General features: G+C 40.9%; 2 protein-coding genes across 5 annotated transcripts in view; both read left to right on the top strand.

The window, feature by feature from the left end:
- The window catches only part of TP53BP2 (tumor protein p53 binding protein 2), a 66258-nt gene that overhangs the window by 7353 nt on the left and 40568 nt on the right, over positions 1-18337 (top strand). For 3 of the 4 annotated variants that reach the window (XM_017526389.1, XM_017526388.1, XM_017526387.1), the window contains exon 2: positions 14077-14224. The exons of the other annotated variant lie outside the window; for it this stretch is intronic. In XM_017526389.1, the coding sequence (XP_017381878.1) occupies positions 14077-14224 (148 nt within the window). The remainder of the gene's footprint in view (positions 1-14076; positions 14225-18337) is intronic. 4 annotated transcript variants of the gene reach the window in all.
- On the top strand, positions 480-950 carry LOC108302706 (60S ribosomal protein L23a-like). Its single transcript, XM_037737723.1, has one exon. The coding sequence runs from the start codon at positions 480-482 to the stop codon at positions 948-950; it is 471 nt and encodes a 156-aa protein (XP_037593651.1).

Below are 18337 nucleotides of genomic sequence, written 5' to 3'. Positions count from 1 at the left end.
ACCAGGATGGTCTTGATCTCTTGACCTCGTGATCCACCCGCCTCGGCCTCCCAAAGTGCTGGGATTACAGGCTTGAGCCACCGCGCCCGGCCTGCAATAACAACTTTGAAGTGTCCACATGGGAGTTGAGTGTCTCCACTTGCAGCTTCAGGGCTGTCTGTGTTGTAAGGAGCAGCAATTCAGTGTAGTCAGGTGCCTTTGTTGGAAATAAATTAGGGGCTGATTTTCAATGAAATCACATTCAATCATTGCTCTTCATTCTCCCTCATTAACCATTTGGTTGTTTTTGGATGGCTTTTTTGGGATAACATCTGCTCAACAAATACTTAGTGAACATCTGCGGTATTTCCAGGCATGGTTGTAAATGCCATGGATGCAGGAAAGGAAGTTTTCAGAGAGCTTACCTTTCTTTCATAGTGCTTAATGGGGGATTTGAGTGGGAGAGATAGAAAATAAATGGAAAGCAGCCTTTTCACAAGATGGCGCCGAAAGCGAAGAAGGAAGCTCCTGCCCCTCCTAAAGCCGAAGCCACAGCGAAGGCTTTAAAGGCCAAGAAGGCAGTGTTGAAAGGTCTCCACAGCCACAAAAAAAAGAAGATCCGCACGTCACCCACCTTCTGGCGGCCCAAGACACTGCGACTCCGGAGGCAGCCCAAATATCCTCGGAAGAGCGCCCCCAGGAGAAACAAACTGGACCACTATGCTATCATCAAGTTTCCGCTGACCACTGAGTCTGCCATGAAGAAGATAGAAGACAACAACACACTTGTGTTCATTGTGGATGTTAAAGCCAACAAGCACCAGATCAAACAGGCTGTGAAGAAGCTCTGTGACATTGATGTGGCCAAGGTCAACACCCTGATTCAGCCTGATGGAGAGAAGAAGGCATATGTTCAACTGGCTCCTGATTACGATGCTTTGGATGTTGCCAACAAAATTGGGATCATCTAAACTGAGTCCAGCTGGCTAATTCTAAATATATGTATATCTTTTCACCATAAAAATAAATAAATAAATAAATGGAAAACATGAAAGTTAAATGGGATTTAAGAAGGGTAATGTGACTGCGATGGCTACTATAGATTGCATGGTCAGGAAATGACATTTCAGCTGAGACTTGAATGACAAGAAGGAGCTAGTCCTGTGAACATTTGCAAGTGGAGCAGTTCAAGTGGGCATGATTACTAGGGGCTGGTGCAGAGGCCGGGAGGAAGCACTGGAGGCTAGGAGGGTCGGGTGGGGCAGGGCTTTCTGGGCAGAGGGCTGAATGGCAAGAGCTGAGGCAAAAGACCTATCAGCATATAGGTTTTCGCGGGCCAGAGGGAAGGGTGGACGTGGCATGGGAAGGGACGTGGGAGCCACAGAAGAGGTTTAGTTAGCAAAAATGACAACTTGATTGATTAGGAAAGCTCACTCTTGTGTGGACAGTGGATCTTAGAGGTGCCAGAGTGTTAAGACTTGGGCAAGGTGGGAAGAGTAGGAAAGTCTACAGAAAGCTGCCGAAAATACATGAAAGGGGTTTTTTAGTTTTTATTTTTTTACCACAAGGCCCAGCTGACAGTAAGAATTGGTTGTGAAGGCATTCAAGAGTTTGTCACTTGCTGTAATAACTTGCTTTAGTGACCCTCAGAAGCCCCAGGGTTGAAAGGAGAAACAGTAGCACTTAACCCAGAGTTGGAAGTAAAGACAAGACAGGAATAGTGGAAGATCACTTCTGTATCCACAAGCTTCTTACTGTGGGACATAAGAGAAACCATACTTTTTATATCAGCAGAGAGCTCTGACGAGCTACACAGAGCAGTTTAAATTTAGGCTTGAGAGAAAGCCTTCTGTCACCATGTTTCTTTAAAACTGAGTAGGGTGTATCAGGTTTCTCAAGGAAGCCATAGTCAGTCCTAAAATGCCTCAGGACAGCTTTACTTTTGACCACATGGCCAGAGTGCCCTGGAAGCTTCTGATGCTTCAACCTAAAAGGTCCTTGACTGTTTTTTTTGTTTTTTAATTAAAAAAAAAATTATCCTTATTTTTCTGACATAAAGTAGCCAGTGATCTAGGAAAATCAAGTCAGCGTTGATTTTAATTCTAGAAATAGTCCCTTCATGCCAGTGTTTTCTGGATTACAACGAGATCTAGATAATAACTGCTTGGTTTGTGATATGTAGGTAATTTTCAAAAATTTTGTTAATTTCCTGAAAAGGTGTGTGGGGGGCATCTATTTTGGATAATGCTTTTATTTTAAAGGTAGATAGGATCTTTCTCTGGTAGGTTTTGCTTTTTGCTTTTAGTAGCCAGAGACTTGGGCTTTTATCCTGCTTTCCTTCCTCTCTTCGGTCTTTTGGAGCTGTTGAGTCACCAGGGCACACAGATCCCTAGGGCACCTGTTTGGCTTCAGTCCCCTCCTGCCTGGACTGTTGTAATGCTCTCCTTATCTGTTTTCTTACCTTTTCTGTTTCCTGCCCCTTCAGTCCATTTAACACACTTCTGCCCTGCTGGTCCTTCTGAAACAGCAGTGTGTTTCTTCCCTCTCCAGAACTCTTCAAGTCTGACCTCTGTTCCTTATGGCATAAAATATATAAACTCTTTAGTCAGATAGAAAGTTCCTTTATTTCCACCAGGCACGGTGGCGCACGCTTATAATCCCAGCACTTTGGGAGGCCGAGGGGGGTGGATCACGAGGTCAAGGGATGGAGACCATCCCGGCCAACATGGTGAAACCCCGTCTCTACTTAAAAAAAAGAAGATTTCTTTATTTTCTAGCCCAGTGAATTCAGCCTTTTTGTGTCATTGATACATTTCCATTTCAGAATTTTTAGCTGCATAAGGGAAGTGATTGAAAGACTCGAAACACCAAGTCAGCTAGTAAAACATAGCACCGGCTGTGGCACAATAGCGGGAGTGCCTTGCGCTGTGTCGACGATCCCGTCACCATGCGGTTCCTTTGGCCTTCCTTCAGAATTGCTTTTCCTCTTGCTCACAGCAAGTTGCACCCCGTTGCATATTGCTCTCCACTCTTGAGTATTGCTCTCTATGACTTGTTTCACTCTATCGGACTTTGCCGTAACAGCGTGTGTGTAAAACAAATTTTGTGCGTTGAAAGTTTATATAGCACATTCGTGGCTTGTGGGTTGGGAATTAACCCATCTCTTCATATTTGTTCTGCATTGCCTCCCACCTCCATGCTTCAGCAGTTCCAGGATTATAGTTGTGAGGGCATGCACAGTTTCCTGTGTCTTTATACACCATGTTTGTCTGCCTAGATGATCCTCTTCCTGCTTGTCGTGCTCATCCTACAGTTTCAGCTTAATAGTACTTGTGTGAAATAATGCCCTCTTCGACTGCTTGCGGTGATTGTTTTTGTGTTCTCGCTGGACTTTAAACGCTTTAAATGTGTTTTCACCAGGAAGTTCTTGTTTCTCAGCATTGTACCCTTTTCATTGTTTGCAGTGCTTCTTCATTGTTCCATAAGCTTTGTGAGGACGTGGACCATGCCTTTTCAGCTTTGTGTTTCCAGCGCTTAGCACAGTGTTCGGCATGCTGTAGGGATTTAAAAAATATTGTTTGAATTAATGGATGAATGAATATTCTTATTTTGGATTTTCTTTGGTGAGTGTAGTTGTTGCCTATACTTCCATAGCAAAGTGGAAGGTAGGAAGGAAATAATTAGAAGCAATGGATTAGTTGTAGTTAGACCATCACGGATAGATCGTAAAAATGTAGTGCTCAGTGAGTAAAAGTAAAAAATAAGATGAAATCTGTAACAGTACCTTTACATAAAATATGACAAATGCCTGACAAAGAACAGTGCTCAGTTTAGAAGGAAGCATACCGACAGTATACTTATAAATAGTTGGAGCTGGGGAGGAATTAACTAAATGTGTTTGTTCTTTTGCTTTATATGTTGATTGTTTATGATAGATATTGAAGCACAGTAGCCTAAGATGAGTTGCTTTAGAGGATACATTCAGAATTTGAAACCTGTCTAGATTCAGCTTCAGGTGTAGTTGAAGGAAGAGAAAAGGTTCCTTAATTTAACTTGAGCAGAATTCTTTGAGACATTGTCTGTCTTTGAAAGCGTTCACTGTGAAGTAATACCATTTGTAGATAAACATTCTATGATGTGAACATACTCTTTGTCATGTTCTTGTCTCCTGTTAACTTTCCCATCTTTGTGGAACTTTGAATTCCTGCGACACTGTGTCTGTTCAATCCAACAAACATGTATTGAAGATTTGCTTTGTGTGAGATCTGACAGAGTTTTTTGGGGAGTGAGGTATAATGTAGGAGGAGAAAAACCAGGGATGAAGCATTTAAGAACCAAAACCTGTATCCTAAAGAAAGGTATAGACCAGTAGGATAGATAAGACAGGAATACAAACAACTATAGTGTGAATGGTTGTCAGAGAAGCAAAGAGAACATTTACTTCTGGTTGGAGGTGGGTGTGTGGGTAGGGACGGATGGATTGGAGGAAGTTTTAGGGTCTATGAGTTATTCTAGAAGGATGGGGATGACATTGGCACTACAAGACAGTATAGGAATCAGGTGAGCTACTCTGGGGAGAGAAGTGAGGAAAAGTGTGGCTATTTTAGATTTCTCATTCCGTGACTTAAGGCTATAACTGTGGAGTAGATAATTTAAAATAAGTTTTAGGTCTTACTATTTCTTGTAATTGAAATGGAATTCCCTGAAATTTAAAATATGCAAAAATAAATACCAGTGTATATGGATCATAATGTATTGATATTGTTGTTGGGTTAACTACTGGTATTATAATTAATATGTACTCTTTAGATTAATATACACTGCTGTTTTCTGCTAGTGAAACTAATACTCTACATTATTTACAGCAAATTACTCAGAAACCTAGCTTCGTGTTACTTCCCTGCTCAAATCCCTCTAATGCAGTGGTTCTTGAACTTAAGTGTGAGTACTGGGCCTCATCTCTAGGGTTTCTGAATCGGGAGGTGTGGAGCAGGGCCTGGGACTTTATATTTCTGACAAGTTCCCAGGTGATGCTGACGCTATTTGTCTGGGAATTGCATGTTGCAAATCACTACTCTAGTGACTTTTCTCTTGCAACAAAATCCGTACTCCTTATTCTTGACCTACAAGGCTCTGCGTGAGCTAGCCCCCTGTTCCCTCTCTGCCCTCATTCACACGAGTCTGTATTCCTGATGTGCTGGCCTTTTTTTCTGGTTGTAGAATAGTCCGAGTTCATTACCACCTCAGGGCTTTTGATGAAATGTCTTCCTTCAGATGTTTTAAGTGGCTGTGGCTTCTTCAGTCTCAGCTCAAAAGCCCCCTTCACCCTGAGGTGTCTTTCTTGATCATGATTAGCCCTCTTCCCCTCATGACTTCCATGATTCTTCATCATGTCACTTTATATACTGTCTCATTTGTGTGTTACCAGTCTCTCTTCTCTGCCCTAAAGAAGGCAAGCTTCTTTTCATCACTGTGTTCCTTTTGTTTTAACTGTGCTTTCTTAGTAGGTGCCTAGTAAGTACTAACGGGTGAATGAATGAAACTTCTTGTTGAAGTCAGCAAGAAGTTAGAATTGAGGGGAAGGCATAGAACCAGGATTTTCTTTGGCATGGCTGGCTTTGATAGGATATCACTCCTATAACTTGCTATGTAGAGGTCCCTGTTACCTGTTTATGTATATGAAGTGGTTCTCTTATCAGACGTCTATGACCAGCAGGCTACTTTATGAATTTTTTTAAATCAACCATTTCATATTTGCTCTATCATTTTCTTCCAGAATGTTGATTATTTCAGAATAGGATTGTGTGCTCCAGATGTTATTGAATGGATGGTCAGGATAGTCCATACATGATTAACTTTTTTAACAGAATATTGTTCAAATCGATACTGAGACTTTACTGAGGCTTTAACTCTAGGAAACCCCATTTTGCTTGCTTCCTTATGGGAAAAGAGCTAATGAAGTCATCTTATTTTCTTGAGAATATGGTATTTAAAAAACGTATAGTGTCAGAAAAAGGCATTTTGGAAGTAAAGTTATGACAGATAATTTAAAAACATTATTTCTGGCTGGGCGCGGTGGCTCATGCCTGTAATCCCAGCACTTTGGGAGGCCGAGGCGGGTGGATCATGAGGTCAAGAGATCGAGACCATCCTGGTCAACATGGTGAAACCCCGTCTCTACTAAAAATACAAAAAAATTAGCTGGGCATGGTGGCGCGTGCCTGTTGTCCCAGCTACTCGGGAGGCTGAGGCAGGAGAATTGCCTGAACCCAGGAGGCGGAGGTTGCGGTGAGCCGAGATCACGCCATTGCACTCCAGCCTGGGTAACAAGAGCAAAACTCCGTCTAAAAAACAAACAAAATTATTTCTTTATGCTTACTATTAATTTATGCCTGTTTGCGGAAACCTCATCTACCTCAGGCCATGATCATCCTTTTTATTTCTGCATTTCCATTTTACCCAAATTCTCATTGATGTAATAGAGTATTAAATTGTTCTCTTTTATATTTTTACATGTATATAAATATTTTTATATTTAAAAAATTTTTGAGACAGGATTTCACTCTGATGCCCAGATTGGTGTGAAGTGGTAGGATCACAGCTCACTGCAGCCTCGACCTCCTGGACTCAAGTGATCTTCCCACCCCAGCCTCCCAGGTAGCTTGGACTATAGGTGTGTGCCACCACTCTTGGCTAATTTATTGTATTTTTTTGTAGAGACAGGGTTTTATCATGTTGCCCTGGCTAGTCTGGTCTCAAATTCCTGGGCTCAAGTGATCCCCCTGCCTTGGCCTCCCAAAGTGCTGGGATTTTAGGTGTGAGCCACCATGCCTGGCCTGAGAGATTTTTGTATCTCTCACGTACTAAGCATATAGTGGGCTTTTTTTTTTAAGTGTTATATTCATAACATATTTTTAAAAAAGGTGTTGTATACCATAAATTTCACTCATATAAAATGTATGATTCAGTGGTTTTTAGTATATTCACAAGGTTGTGCTACTATCACCACTAATTCTAGAACATTTTCATTGCCCCAGAAAGAAGCCCCACACTTTTAGCAATTACTCCCTATTCCCCCTCTCCTCGGCCCATGACAATTATTCATCTACTTTTTGTCTGTATGGATTTACATATTCTAGACATTTCATATACATGGAATTAAATACTATGTGGTTTTTCATGTCTGGCTTCTGTCACTTAGCATAATGTTTTCAAGGTTTATCCATGCTGTAGTGTGTATCAGTACCTCATTCCTTTTGATGGCTGAATAATATTCCATTCTAATATAGTGGACTTTCTTTCTTTCTTTTTTTTTTTTTTTGAGATGGAGTCATGCACTGTCGCCCAGGCTGGAGTGCAGTGGCGTAATCTCAGCTCACTGTAACCTTTGCCTCCCGGGTTGAAGTGATTCTCTTGCCTCAGCCTCCCGAGTAGCTGGGATTACAGATGCAAGCCACCACGTCCAGCTAATTTTTGTAGTTTTTAGTAGAGGCAGGGTTTCATCATGTTGGCCAGGCTGAAACTCCTGACCTCGTGATCTGCCCACTTTGGCCTCCCAGAGTGCTGGAATTACAGGCATGAGCCACTGTATCAGGCCTATATAGTGGACTTTTAAGATATGCTTTTTTTTTTTTTTTTTTGAGATGGAGTTTCGCTCTTGTTACCCAGGCTGGAGTGCAATGGCACGATCTCGGCTCACCACAACCTCCGCCTCCTGGGTTCAGGCAATTCTCCTGCCTCAGCCTCCTGAGTAGCTGGGACTACAGGCACGCGCCACCATGCCCAGCTAATTTTTTGTAGTTTTAGTAGAGACGCGGTTTCACCATGTTGACCAGGATGGTCTTGATCTCTTGACCTTGTGATCCACCCGCCTCGGCCTCCCAAAGTGCTGGGATTACAGGCTTGAGCCACTGCGCCCGGCTTAAGATATGCTTCTTAATTGTTTGTTTTTAATCATTCCTGACTAAAGTTGAGGCAAGATAGCGACCCAAGAAAAGCACTTGCAACAGATATTTGCCTTCCATACCTCACCGTAAGGATCCAGGGAAGGCACAATGTGTGCGAATAAAAATGTTTACCTTATTTTCATCATTGATTGCTTAAAAAATCAATTTTATTGTGCAAGTGGTACATTCTAGAAAATTTAAGCATAGATAAGTTTCTAAAAATTCACTTAGTCATCCCACCACCAGTGCATAACTACTGTTAATTTGGTGAATATAGTTTCAGGCTTTTTTCTGTGCTTGTAGATGGTATGCATAATAGTGTACAGTGAGCACTGTTTTATAATAAAACAAAACGTGTAACTGAAATATTTTTAAGTTTCATTTTTTGTTCATTGCATTCAAAAATATTTTGGTAATAGACGCAGGAAACTTCTTAGATTTACCAGTTTTATTTTTTATCTTTAAAAATCCTGGATTCTAGGCCAGAATTGTTTTCTGAAGGACTTAATTGATAGAGTAGCCTAAAATTTCTTTTCTAAGTAAAAATTTCAACATGCTGATAAAAACTGCTTCACCAAAATGAAAAAAATGAATTCATTTTGTTTTTTTTATTAGTCAGAAAATTCAATTACTTTTTGAATAATTCTTTTATTTTGTAATACAGTAAATTTGTAAAACACAGATAAAAGGGTGGTAGCAATGTAAAGAACATGTGTGCCTGCATTTTTTCATGTTAACATGATAAGTTAGGGAGACCAGCCTCTCTTTTTGATTAGTTTTCATATTTTTTTTGTTTTTCCAAGTAAAGGAAGGAAAAGGAAATTGATATATGTTGGAAAAAATAACTTTTATAACTTGAGGCACACTTACGTCATTAGTCAGTTTCATCAGCACCATTTTCTCTCTCTACTAGGTCATTCCTATCAATTAAAATGATCTCTTAAAAACTCTTCATCTTGAGATAAAAATAAAACACTCCTTTTACCCTGTGTCTCCTTCCCTAGATGGCCCCATTTTCTCTGTCTTCGGTTAGGGCAGAATACACTGGAAGAACTAGTTGTCTGTACTGTGCCTCTGCTTCCGTCCCTCAGGTTCTCTAGCCTGTTCCAGCCAGGCCCTTATCCCCATGACTCAGTGCTACTGGTCAAGGCAGTCAGCAGCCTCCATCTTGCTAAATCTGATTGTGCACTTTTGTATCTTCCTCCCTCACACACTTTCTTCGCTTGGTTTCTGGTGTCCCACAGTCTTCTGGGCGACTTCCTGTCTTTTTTTGGTGGCTCTTTCTCAGGCTTGGTGGCTCTTTCTCAGGCTCCTCTGCTGGATCCTTGTCCTCTGCTTGGCACATTCTTCTCCCAGCTGGCTGTGTCCTCACTTCCTTTAGTTGGTTGCTGGGTTGCTCAGGAGCCCTCTGACTGCATAGTACGGAGAAGAGGGCTCCTGTGGCTGGGTGTCTTTTGTTTGCTCCTCAGCATTCACTTTTCACCTTCCCCCCCCACGCTGCATCAGCCGCTTCCCTCACCATCTGGCATGTAGTTGGGTTTGTCCAGTGGGGAGTAGTGGGTGGACATGAGAGGGAAGGATTCAGGTTGAGGGGTTTATTTTTTTGGCTTCCTCCCTGCGGGCTGTGTCCTTCTCCATACAGCTTTCTTTCTCTCTTTTTGAATTTTGTACTATGTGTTGTAAATGTTTTTACTGGGTACCAGAGTTAAAAGTCAACATTTTTACAGCAGCCTACAAGGTTGTGCATGATCTGGCCCCCATTTCCTTCTAATCCCCCTCACTCTCTGCTCTACCCGCGTCCTCTTTGCTGTTCATCAGACACACCAGGCATGTTCCCACCTGGGAGCCTCTGTACTTGCTGTTTAGTAAATATTATTTCTACATTAGAACAGAGACCATACAGTAGATGATCTATAAATACTGAATGAATGAAAATGGTGTCGAAATAGAAGTAGAATGACTATAGCAGGATGTAAGCTGAAGAAATGAGAGGACACACACTCTCTCTCACTTGAGAGTATATAGCTGTGCTGTGCACTGCATGCCATACTGTTTACCTGCAGCAAAACTGACCATGAAATAAATCAGAGGTGAGATGATGGATTGTGGGCAAAACGTTACTATAAAAGACAAAGCTAGAGGCAGTGACACACTTGGCACTGTGTGGTCCAGATTCAGTAGAGTCTTGACCTGTATACTCTTGAGGAAGGGGCTGGATCTTGGTTTTGCCATTTAATAGCTGTGCGACCTGGGTGAATTACTTAAATCCCTCTGTGCTTCAGTGTCTTCATCTGTAAAACGCAATTACATTTACAGGATTTAATACTTAGTGTGTGTTTGTTACATACCAGGCACAGTTCTAGGTGCTGAGGATACAACACTGAACAAAGACAGAACCTTTGTGTGGAGCTTACATTCTAGTAGGAAAGGCAGATAATAAAAATGAGTTAAATAAATATAACATGGCATGCTAGTGACTGTGCTAAGGAGGGAAGTAAGCAGAAGAGTGGGCTAGGGTGTGTGTGTGTGTGTGTGTGTGTGTGTGTGTGTGTGTGGTTTTTGGAATTCTAGGTGGAGTTGCTAGGTGAGGCTTCACTGAGAGGGTGACATCTGAGTAAAGGCGTGACAGAGATGAGGAAGTGAGAATTACACTGGCATATAAAGAAGGTCATTCCAAATAGAGGAACAGCAAGTATGGAGGCTCCTAGGCGGGAACATGCCTGGTGTGTTTGATGAACAGAGAGGACATGGGTAGAGCATAGAGTGAAGGGATTAGAAGGAAATGGGGGCCAGATCATGTGCGACCTTGTAGGCTACTGTAAAAATGTTGACTTTTACTGTGGTACCTAGTAAACCTTTACTAAATAATGAATTTTTGGGAACTTTAAGAAGAAATGTAATTTAATTAATTTTAAGTTCCAGGATACATGTGTAGGATGTGCAGGTTTGTTACATAGGTAAATGTGGTTGTTAGGAAACTTAAAAGACTCATTTTGAAGATGAGGAGGCTGAGTTTCCGAGAGGTGACATCACTTACCGAAGGTAGTCTAACTATGAAGAAATCTGGAGTCTGAACCAGATCTCCTGCCTGAGAATCGACAGAAATATCATGTTGCTGGCCCAGCATCGTGAACTGCAGTACAGTTACAAAAATCACCACAGAGCTAATCTCCATACATGACAGGTAGAAATGGGGTCAACTCATACACTTACTATTCATACCAGTGTTAACCCTGTGGGAAAAGTAACCATAAATAGAAACACATCTGTCATCATTCTTATTTTTAATTATACTTTTAAATAAATGAAGCTGTTGTTTTTCCAGAAAGTAAAAGATTAGATTGCTGTTAAAGTTTGGGTAACTGTGGTTAAATGGAGCATTTCCTAATATTTTCTTTCTATAAAGGATAGGTTAAAGAATAAAGGATAGATCAGAAGAACAGAACTGTACCCTGACCTTCTCATTTCAGTAGACAAGTAGATCACTTATCCGGGTCTTTTTCTTCATTTATAAAGAGAAAATAACACCTCCTGTTTATCTGAGAGTTGATGTAAGTTTCTGAGATAATGTGTCTGAAAGATGAAGTTTACAGAGATAAGTTGCTGTCTCAAATAATACACTTTTATTTGCTGATGGGTGTGTGTTTAGTATATACTCTGTATTTCCAGTATTTCTGTAACTTAACACCTCTAAGCCTCATATTTGCAATGAAAAGGTACTATTTTTGAAGTGATAAACTTCGAAGAAAGTTTTGGCTTCGATAGGGAGTATGGTGAGGTAGTATTTAATGTTAAAGTGTACATTATTTGTTTCCACCGAATATGCTGTATACTTTGGGAGCAGCATACGAGTGTAATTCTGTTCTTTGTTAATCTTTGTTAGTTTTTCAATGATTTAGTCAAGGCTTTATGATTTTTGTGTAATAATTTTGAGTGCTGCCTTGTTGGCTAAGTTGAAGCCTAGAACTGTGTACTTTTATGTAGTCAGAATGTGAAAAACCTGAGATAATTAGTTTGAAAGCTTCTGAGCTCATACCGGGAAAATCTACAGTGTTTTTCTTCCATGAAAAAAATTGTTTCAACAGTGTTCACTATTTTAATTTTTCTGTTACACGTGTTCATGTGAGTTAACAGCTTTTGTTGCAGAACGTGGAGACTTGGACTGGCTTGAGTGCAAGGGGTTATTCTTTCTGTCAGGCATATCTCCTTTTATTCTGACCACATCTTGAGGCACCGAGTCAGATGCCTTAGCCAGTTTCTGATCATAGTTCCTAATCAGGGACTATGCTGCCTTTTTGCAAATAACATCTTAGTGCAGGTTTCTCCATTTTGGGCAATGGACAGAGACATTTAAGCTGGAAGGGGAGTTGTATGACTGTTGGCAGGCTCTCTGACTGCTGTGTGAGGTCCTTATGTTGTGGTCATAGTGTATATCGTAATTATTTTGCTTTTTTGCAGTCTTAAAACCCAAACTTTTCCCAGTGCTTAGCATAGTTTCATTAGTGGTTTTAAAAAACGAAATTTGTCGGTCAAGTTTATATTCCATAGCTTATGCATTCTCTTTCTTTGATTCGAATTATTTTCACAGGATATATTCTCACTGTGAGGTAACTCTTTCAAATTATTATTATTTTTTAATCCTGATACATGTTGATTTGCATGGAGTTAGGTACTCATTGAATTAAGTAAACATAGGGGCTTACTAATTTGCATCACCATCAAAAACTTGTTTCACTTAGTTTATTCAGCATTGGAAATTAACAAAATATTTTTTGTAATTTAATAGGTGTGAAAATTTTAATTCCTTAGTAGCAGTGTTTTTAAGATACAGTGTCTTTTTTTACTAGGAGAAAGATAAAGATTGTTAGTTTTTTTTTCTTTTTTTTAAAGTCAGGGTCTTACCCAGGCTGGAGTGCAGTGGTGCAATCACTTCTCACTATAGCTGTGACCTCCTGGGCTCAAGCAGTCGTCCCCCTCTCAGCTTCCCAAGTAGCCAGGGACCACAGGGATGTGCCACCATGCCTGGCTGATTTTCTTTTAATTTTTGGTAGAAATGGAGTCTTGCTTCATTGCAGACTGATCTTAAACTCCTGGACTCACATGATCTTCCCACGTTGGCCTCTCAGAGTGCTGGGATTACAAGTGTAGGCTACTACAACCAGCCTATTAGTGAGTTTTGAATTTAAACCTTCTGTTGGTCTCAGCATTTATATACAAGGTCAGGTAGGTGTTAGCATAACAGCTGCTTATTTCTACTTATATTTTGCTAATGAAATCTTATACTTCAAAGTAGGTATTTAACTTGCTTAAAACATTTTAGAAGTACAATTTTTTGAATAGGTAATATATGCACATCATATAAAGATTAGGCCTACACAGAGCCCTCCCCAACTCTGTCTCCTAGTTCCCATCCCCCTCCCACTTCAGAAGCAGCATGTTAGGTTCTTATGCGTCCTTCCAAAAAGAGGCTGCAGGCTGGGCGCGGTGGCTCAAGCCTGTAATCCCAGCACTTTGGGAGGCCGAGGCGGGTGGATCACGAGGTCAAGAGATCGAGACCATCCTGGTCAACATGGTGAAACCCCGTCTCTGCTAAAAATACAAAAATTCAGCTGGGCATGGTGGCGCGTGCCTGTAATCCCAGCTACTCAGGAGGTTGAGGCAGGAGAATTGCCTGAACCCAGGAGGCGGAGGTTGTGGTGAGCCGAGATCGTGCCATTGCACTCCAGCCTGGGTAACAAGAGCAAAACTCCGTCTCAAAAAAAAAAAAAGAGGCTGCAAAATAAGTATATATGGATGAGGTCCTCTAGTCAACCTTTACAGGACTGACAGGAAGATATATTTGTACTATGGGTCTGGCATATATAAGTATTTGGTAAACAACATGAATAAAACTGGCACAAACAGATTTAATTTGAACTGGTGTAACGATATTCCAGGGTCGCCAAAGGTTCTGGAGCTACTGCCCATGGTAGGGGTTCCAGATCTCGCTCAACCCCTGATCCACACCTCACCTTTGGCCAGGTGACAGCAAGACTACTCTGTTGTACGTTTGCACTTCTAACTGAGATTTTGTTTGGAGAAAGGAATTTAAGGTGAATACCACGTTATGCAGGTAGTACCAGTAACTGTGTGTTTCTCTTTTAATTTTTAGATGTTTCTTACTGTGTATCTCAGTAACAATGAGCAGCACTTCACAGAAGTTCCAGTTACTCCAGAAACAGTCTGCAGAGACGTGGTGGATCTGTGCAAAGAACCCGGCGAGAGTGATTGCCATTTGGCTGAAGTGTGGTGTGGCTCTGGTGAGAGACCCTGACAGCCTTGTGCTTTGGTTCTTCTGTCTTTTATTAATGTTGGTTTGTAGACATGATGCTGTGCGAATGCTCATGTTTCTCCAAGGAGAAACTATAGAGTAGCATGTCCAGCAGAGTATAGTGTTCCTGATCCAGCTTTGGTGTGATACATGAAGTCTTTTTGTTGTTTTCTTTTTCTGCAATAAAATGGAGATACCACAATATAAAATATAAAAGGTCATCTGGGATGTTGTGGTCCAGTGGCTGATGCTCAGCTGTATCTTTGTATGTGTAAGCTTTACTTAATTAGAAACTCGAGGCATCCTAATTGGTTTGCCCACTCTGTTTTTGTAGGTTTTTAGAGAAAACTACTCAGAGTTGAGGAGCCATAGTGGCAGACAGCAGTGGTGAACCCATGGGCAGTATTGTAAGCCTTGAAGTCAATCCCTCTGTATGGTTCTTTGGAGCTCTAAAATGGGATAGCCGGTTTCTTTTGGGCTCCATAGGAGTTGGTAGATGTGGGAGTAATTTTTCATCATTTCTACCTTGTTCCTACACAGACTGGGTGAACTCCTACTGGTTTCCTTTTTCACCTCCGGGGATGCCAAATGTCCCCAGAGCAAGTTACACACTGTGTTAATTGAGTTCATGCCATTCATGATAGCTAACATCAGCTGAGCCCCTACTTCTTTTCAGGCAAGTCCTTTTATTCATCTTTGGTTGACTTTTCTACAGGTGGATGTTCTAGAAAGTAGGTCTTCTGAAGTCTCTCCAAATTACTTTCTTTTTCTATAGGAACCAGATGAGAACAATCACATGAAGAAGCCCAAGGGATCTTTTGAAAATGAAAATTAGATAATTTCACTTTCCTGCTTAAAATTAGCAACTTCTCTTCCACTTAGAAGAAAAATCCAAACATTTTTTTTTTTTTTTGAGACAGTCTCGCTCTGTCGCCAGGCTGGAGTGCGGTGGCATGATCTCAGTTCACTGCAACCTCCACCTCCCAGGTTCAAGCAACTTTCCTGCCTCAGCCCCTCGAGTAGCTGGGACTGCAGGTATGTGCCACCATTCCCAGCTAATTTTTGTATTTTTAGTAGAGAAGGGGTTTCACCATGTTGGCCAGGCTGGTCTTGAACTCCTGACCTCAGGTGATCTGCCTGCCTTGTCTTCCCAAAGTGCTGGGATTACAGGAATGAACCACCGTGCCCAGCCAAAATCCAAACTTTTAATATTAGGTTGTGAAGTCCTGTAGATTCTTTGTCTTTGCTGTCAGCTGGTACTATTTTCCTCTCTGCTCCTTCTGCTGCTTTAAAAGTATTTCTTGAATATGCTAAGCTCATTCCTACCTTGGAGTAATTGGTGACAGCGATTCCCACTGTTTGTATGGATCTCTCTCCAGATATTGTCATTGTTGATTCTCCTGGGTTTCAGCTAAAATGTTACCTCCTTAGAGAAGCTTTTCTTGAGTGCTCTGCTAAAAGTAGCCATGAAGTTAGTTCTCAGTTATATCATCCTGATGTAATTCTCTGCCGAAGGCACGTCACTCTGACTGTGTGTGTGTTTATTAGTTTATTGCTCCTTTTATCCTGAAAGCCCCAGACACATGCACTAGAATGTACGTTATTTAAGAGTAGAGACCTTGTTTATCTTGTTCACTGCTATATTCTCTGGCTCAAGGGGAGTGCCTTGTACCTAGTGGGTGCTCAATAAATATTTACTGAATGAGGAAATGAACTTCTAGCTGCTCCTGGTAACCAACCCCCTTGCATTCAGCAAATTACCTTGCTTTATCCTTCACTGAGATAATTGAAACTCTCTATTGTGTTCTTCCTCAGTTTTCTTACTCTGTACCTCACATTCCCTGTGTGCGCCCCCCTTTTCTTCTCGTTTTCATAGAGGAAGAAGTGTTCTTACTTTGCCATGGCTGTACTCTGTTCCTTGACACTTTTGTTCCCACCTATTCCTATTTAGTATCTTGCTCGTTTGAATTTAATAACCTTTACTACATGATGATGATATGTAAAGAATTTTCTGTTTTACAACTTTTTAATTAAAAAAATTTTTGGCCAGACGTGGTGGCTCACACCTGTAATCCCAGCACTTTGGGAGGCTGAGGAGGGTTGATCACCTGAGGTTAGGAGTTTGAGACCACCCTGGCCAACATGGTGAAACCCTGTCTCTACTAAAATAAAATAAAATTAGCTGGGCATGGTGGTGGGCATCCCAGCTACTCAGGAGGCTGAGGCAGGAGAATCCCTTGAATTCGGGAGGCGGCTCCGGCAATGAGCCGAGATCGTGCCACTGCACTCCAGCCTGGGCAACAGAGCAAGACACTGTCTCAAAAATAACCCCCCAAAATTTAATGATGACACTGGGATGTGTTCTAGGTTTGTTTGTTTCTCTCTTTTTTTTTTTTTTTTTTTTTTTTTTTTTTTTTTTTTTTTTTTTTTTTTTTTTTTTTTTTTTTTTTGAGATGGAGTCTCGTTTTGTAACCTCTACCTCCTGGGTTCAAGCAGTTCTCATGCCGCAGCCTCCTGAATAGCTGGGATTGCATGCACACGCTACCACACCCAGCTAAGTTTTTTTTGTATTTTTAGTAGAGATGGGGTTTCGCATGTTGGCCAGACTGGTCTCCTACTCCAGACCTTGTGATCCACCCGCCTGGGCCTCCCAAAATGCTGGGATTATAGGTGTGAGCCACCATGCCCAGGCTCTAGTTTTTAAAAGAGGAAATAATATGAACAGAATGGATGTCTCTCTCCTAAGTGAGTCTCCTGGTCTCTTGATGTAATCACTTACGATTTTAGCTGATACTTTGTCAGACCTTTTCTGTGCATTTATAAGTAACTGAAGAAATGTTTTTGTGTTTCTCTGATTCTTTATGTAAACGGTAGCATACATATCAGTGTCTTCCAGTTTACTGTTTTATCTTACAACATAGCTTGTAGATCTTTTCTTTTCAGTTTAGTATGTGTAAATCTATCTATCTATCTATCTATATATAATTTTGGAGATGGAGTCTTACTTTGTTGCTCCATCTTGACTCACTGCCACCTCCGCCTCCTGGGTTTAAGTGATTCTGCTGCATCAGCCCCCTGAGCAGTTGGAATTACAGGTGCCCACCACCACACCCGGCTGAATTTTGTATTTTTAGTAGAGACGGAGTTTCACCATGATGGCCAGGCTGGTCTCGAACTCCTGACCAGAAGTGATCCTCCTGCCTCGGCCTCCAAAAGTGCTGGGATTACAGACATGAGCCACCGTATTATTTTTAAATTATCACATAATTTCCCTCAGTATGCATAAACTACAGTTGAGCTAACAATTGCTTTATTTATAAACATTAAATTAAATTAATCATCTTGTTTTAATAAGTGCTACAGTAAAAATCCTTTTAGGAGCCTCTTCTGATCCTGTGCAAGCATTTCTCTAGAGGGTAGAAATGAAATTCTTTGGTTAAAAGTTCACACGTTTTTAAAATTTTCAAAAAAAAAAAAAAGTGTTCTTTTTCCTCTTCCTCCTTCTCTCCTCTTCTTTCTTCTTTCCTTCCCCCCTCCCCCCATGATCCTCCCATCTCAGCTTCCTTAGTAGTTGGGATTACAGATATGTGCCACCACACCCAGCTAATTTTTGTATTTTTGCAAAAATGGGATATTGCCATGTTGCCCAGGCTGGTCTTGAACTCCTGGACTTAAGTGATCCTCCAGCCTCGGCCTCCCTAAGTGCTTGGAATATAGGCGTGTGCCACCGTGCCTGTCCAGGTCACACTTTTTTTTTTTTTTTAATTGTATATATTTAAGGTATACAACATGATGTTATGGGATACATATAGGTAGTAAACAGGTTACTATTATGACCAAATTAACATAAAAATGTAACATATATTGTCAGATTTTCTTTCTGCAAAGGTTATGTCACTTCATACCCTTTCCGGTTATTTCTAGATGTATTCCTCATCAACAGTTATTCTAACATTTACTATACTGATAGCTGAAAACTTGACTTTTGTTTAAATTTTCATATTTCTGCTTTCAAGTGAGGTGGCCTGTTTTTTCATTTATCGGCCATTTGGCTTTTTATTTTTTGAAATTGTTTCTTTCTTTCTTTTTTTTTTTTTTTTTT

This window comes from Cebus imitator, unplaced genomic scaffold, assembly GCF_001604975.1.
Source record: "Cebus imitator isolate Cc_AM_T3 unplaced genomic scaffold, Cebus_imitator-1.0 Scaffold42, whole genome shotgun sequence".
Classification (NCBI taxonomy): Eukaryota; Metazoa; Chordata; class Mammalia; order Primates; family Cebidae; genus Cebus; species Cebus imitator.
This window is presented reverse-complemented; position numbering and strand designations above follow the sequence as displayed.

Excerpts from the sequence above, each read along its gene's own strand:
- LOC108302706 (XM_037737723.1), top strand. The coding sequence starts at position 480 with ATGGCGCCGAAAGCGAAGAAGGAAGCTCCTGCCCCTCCTAAAGCCGAA.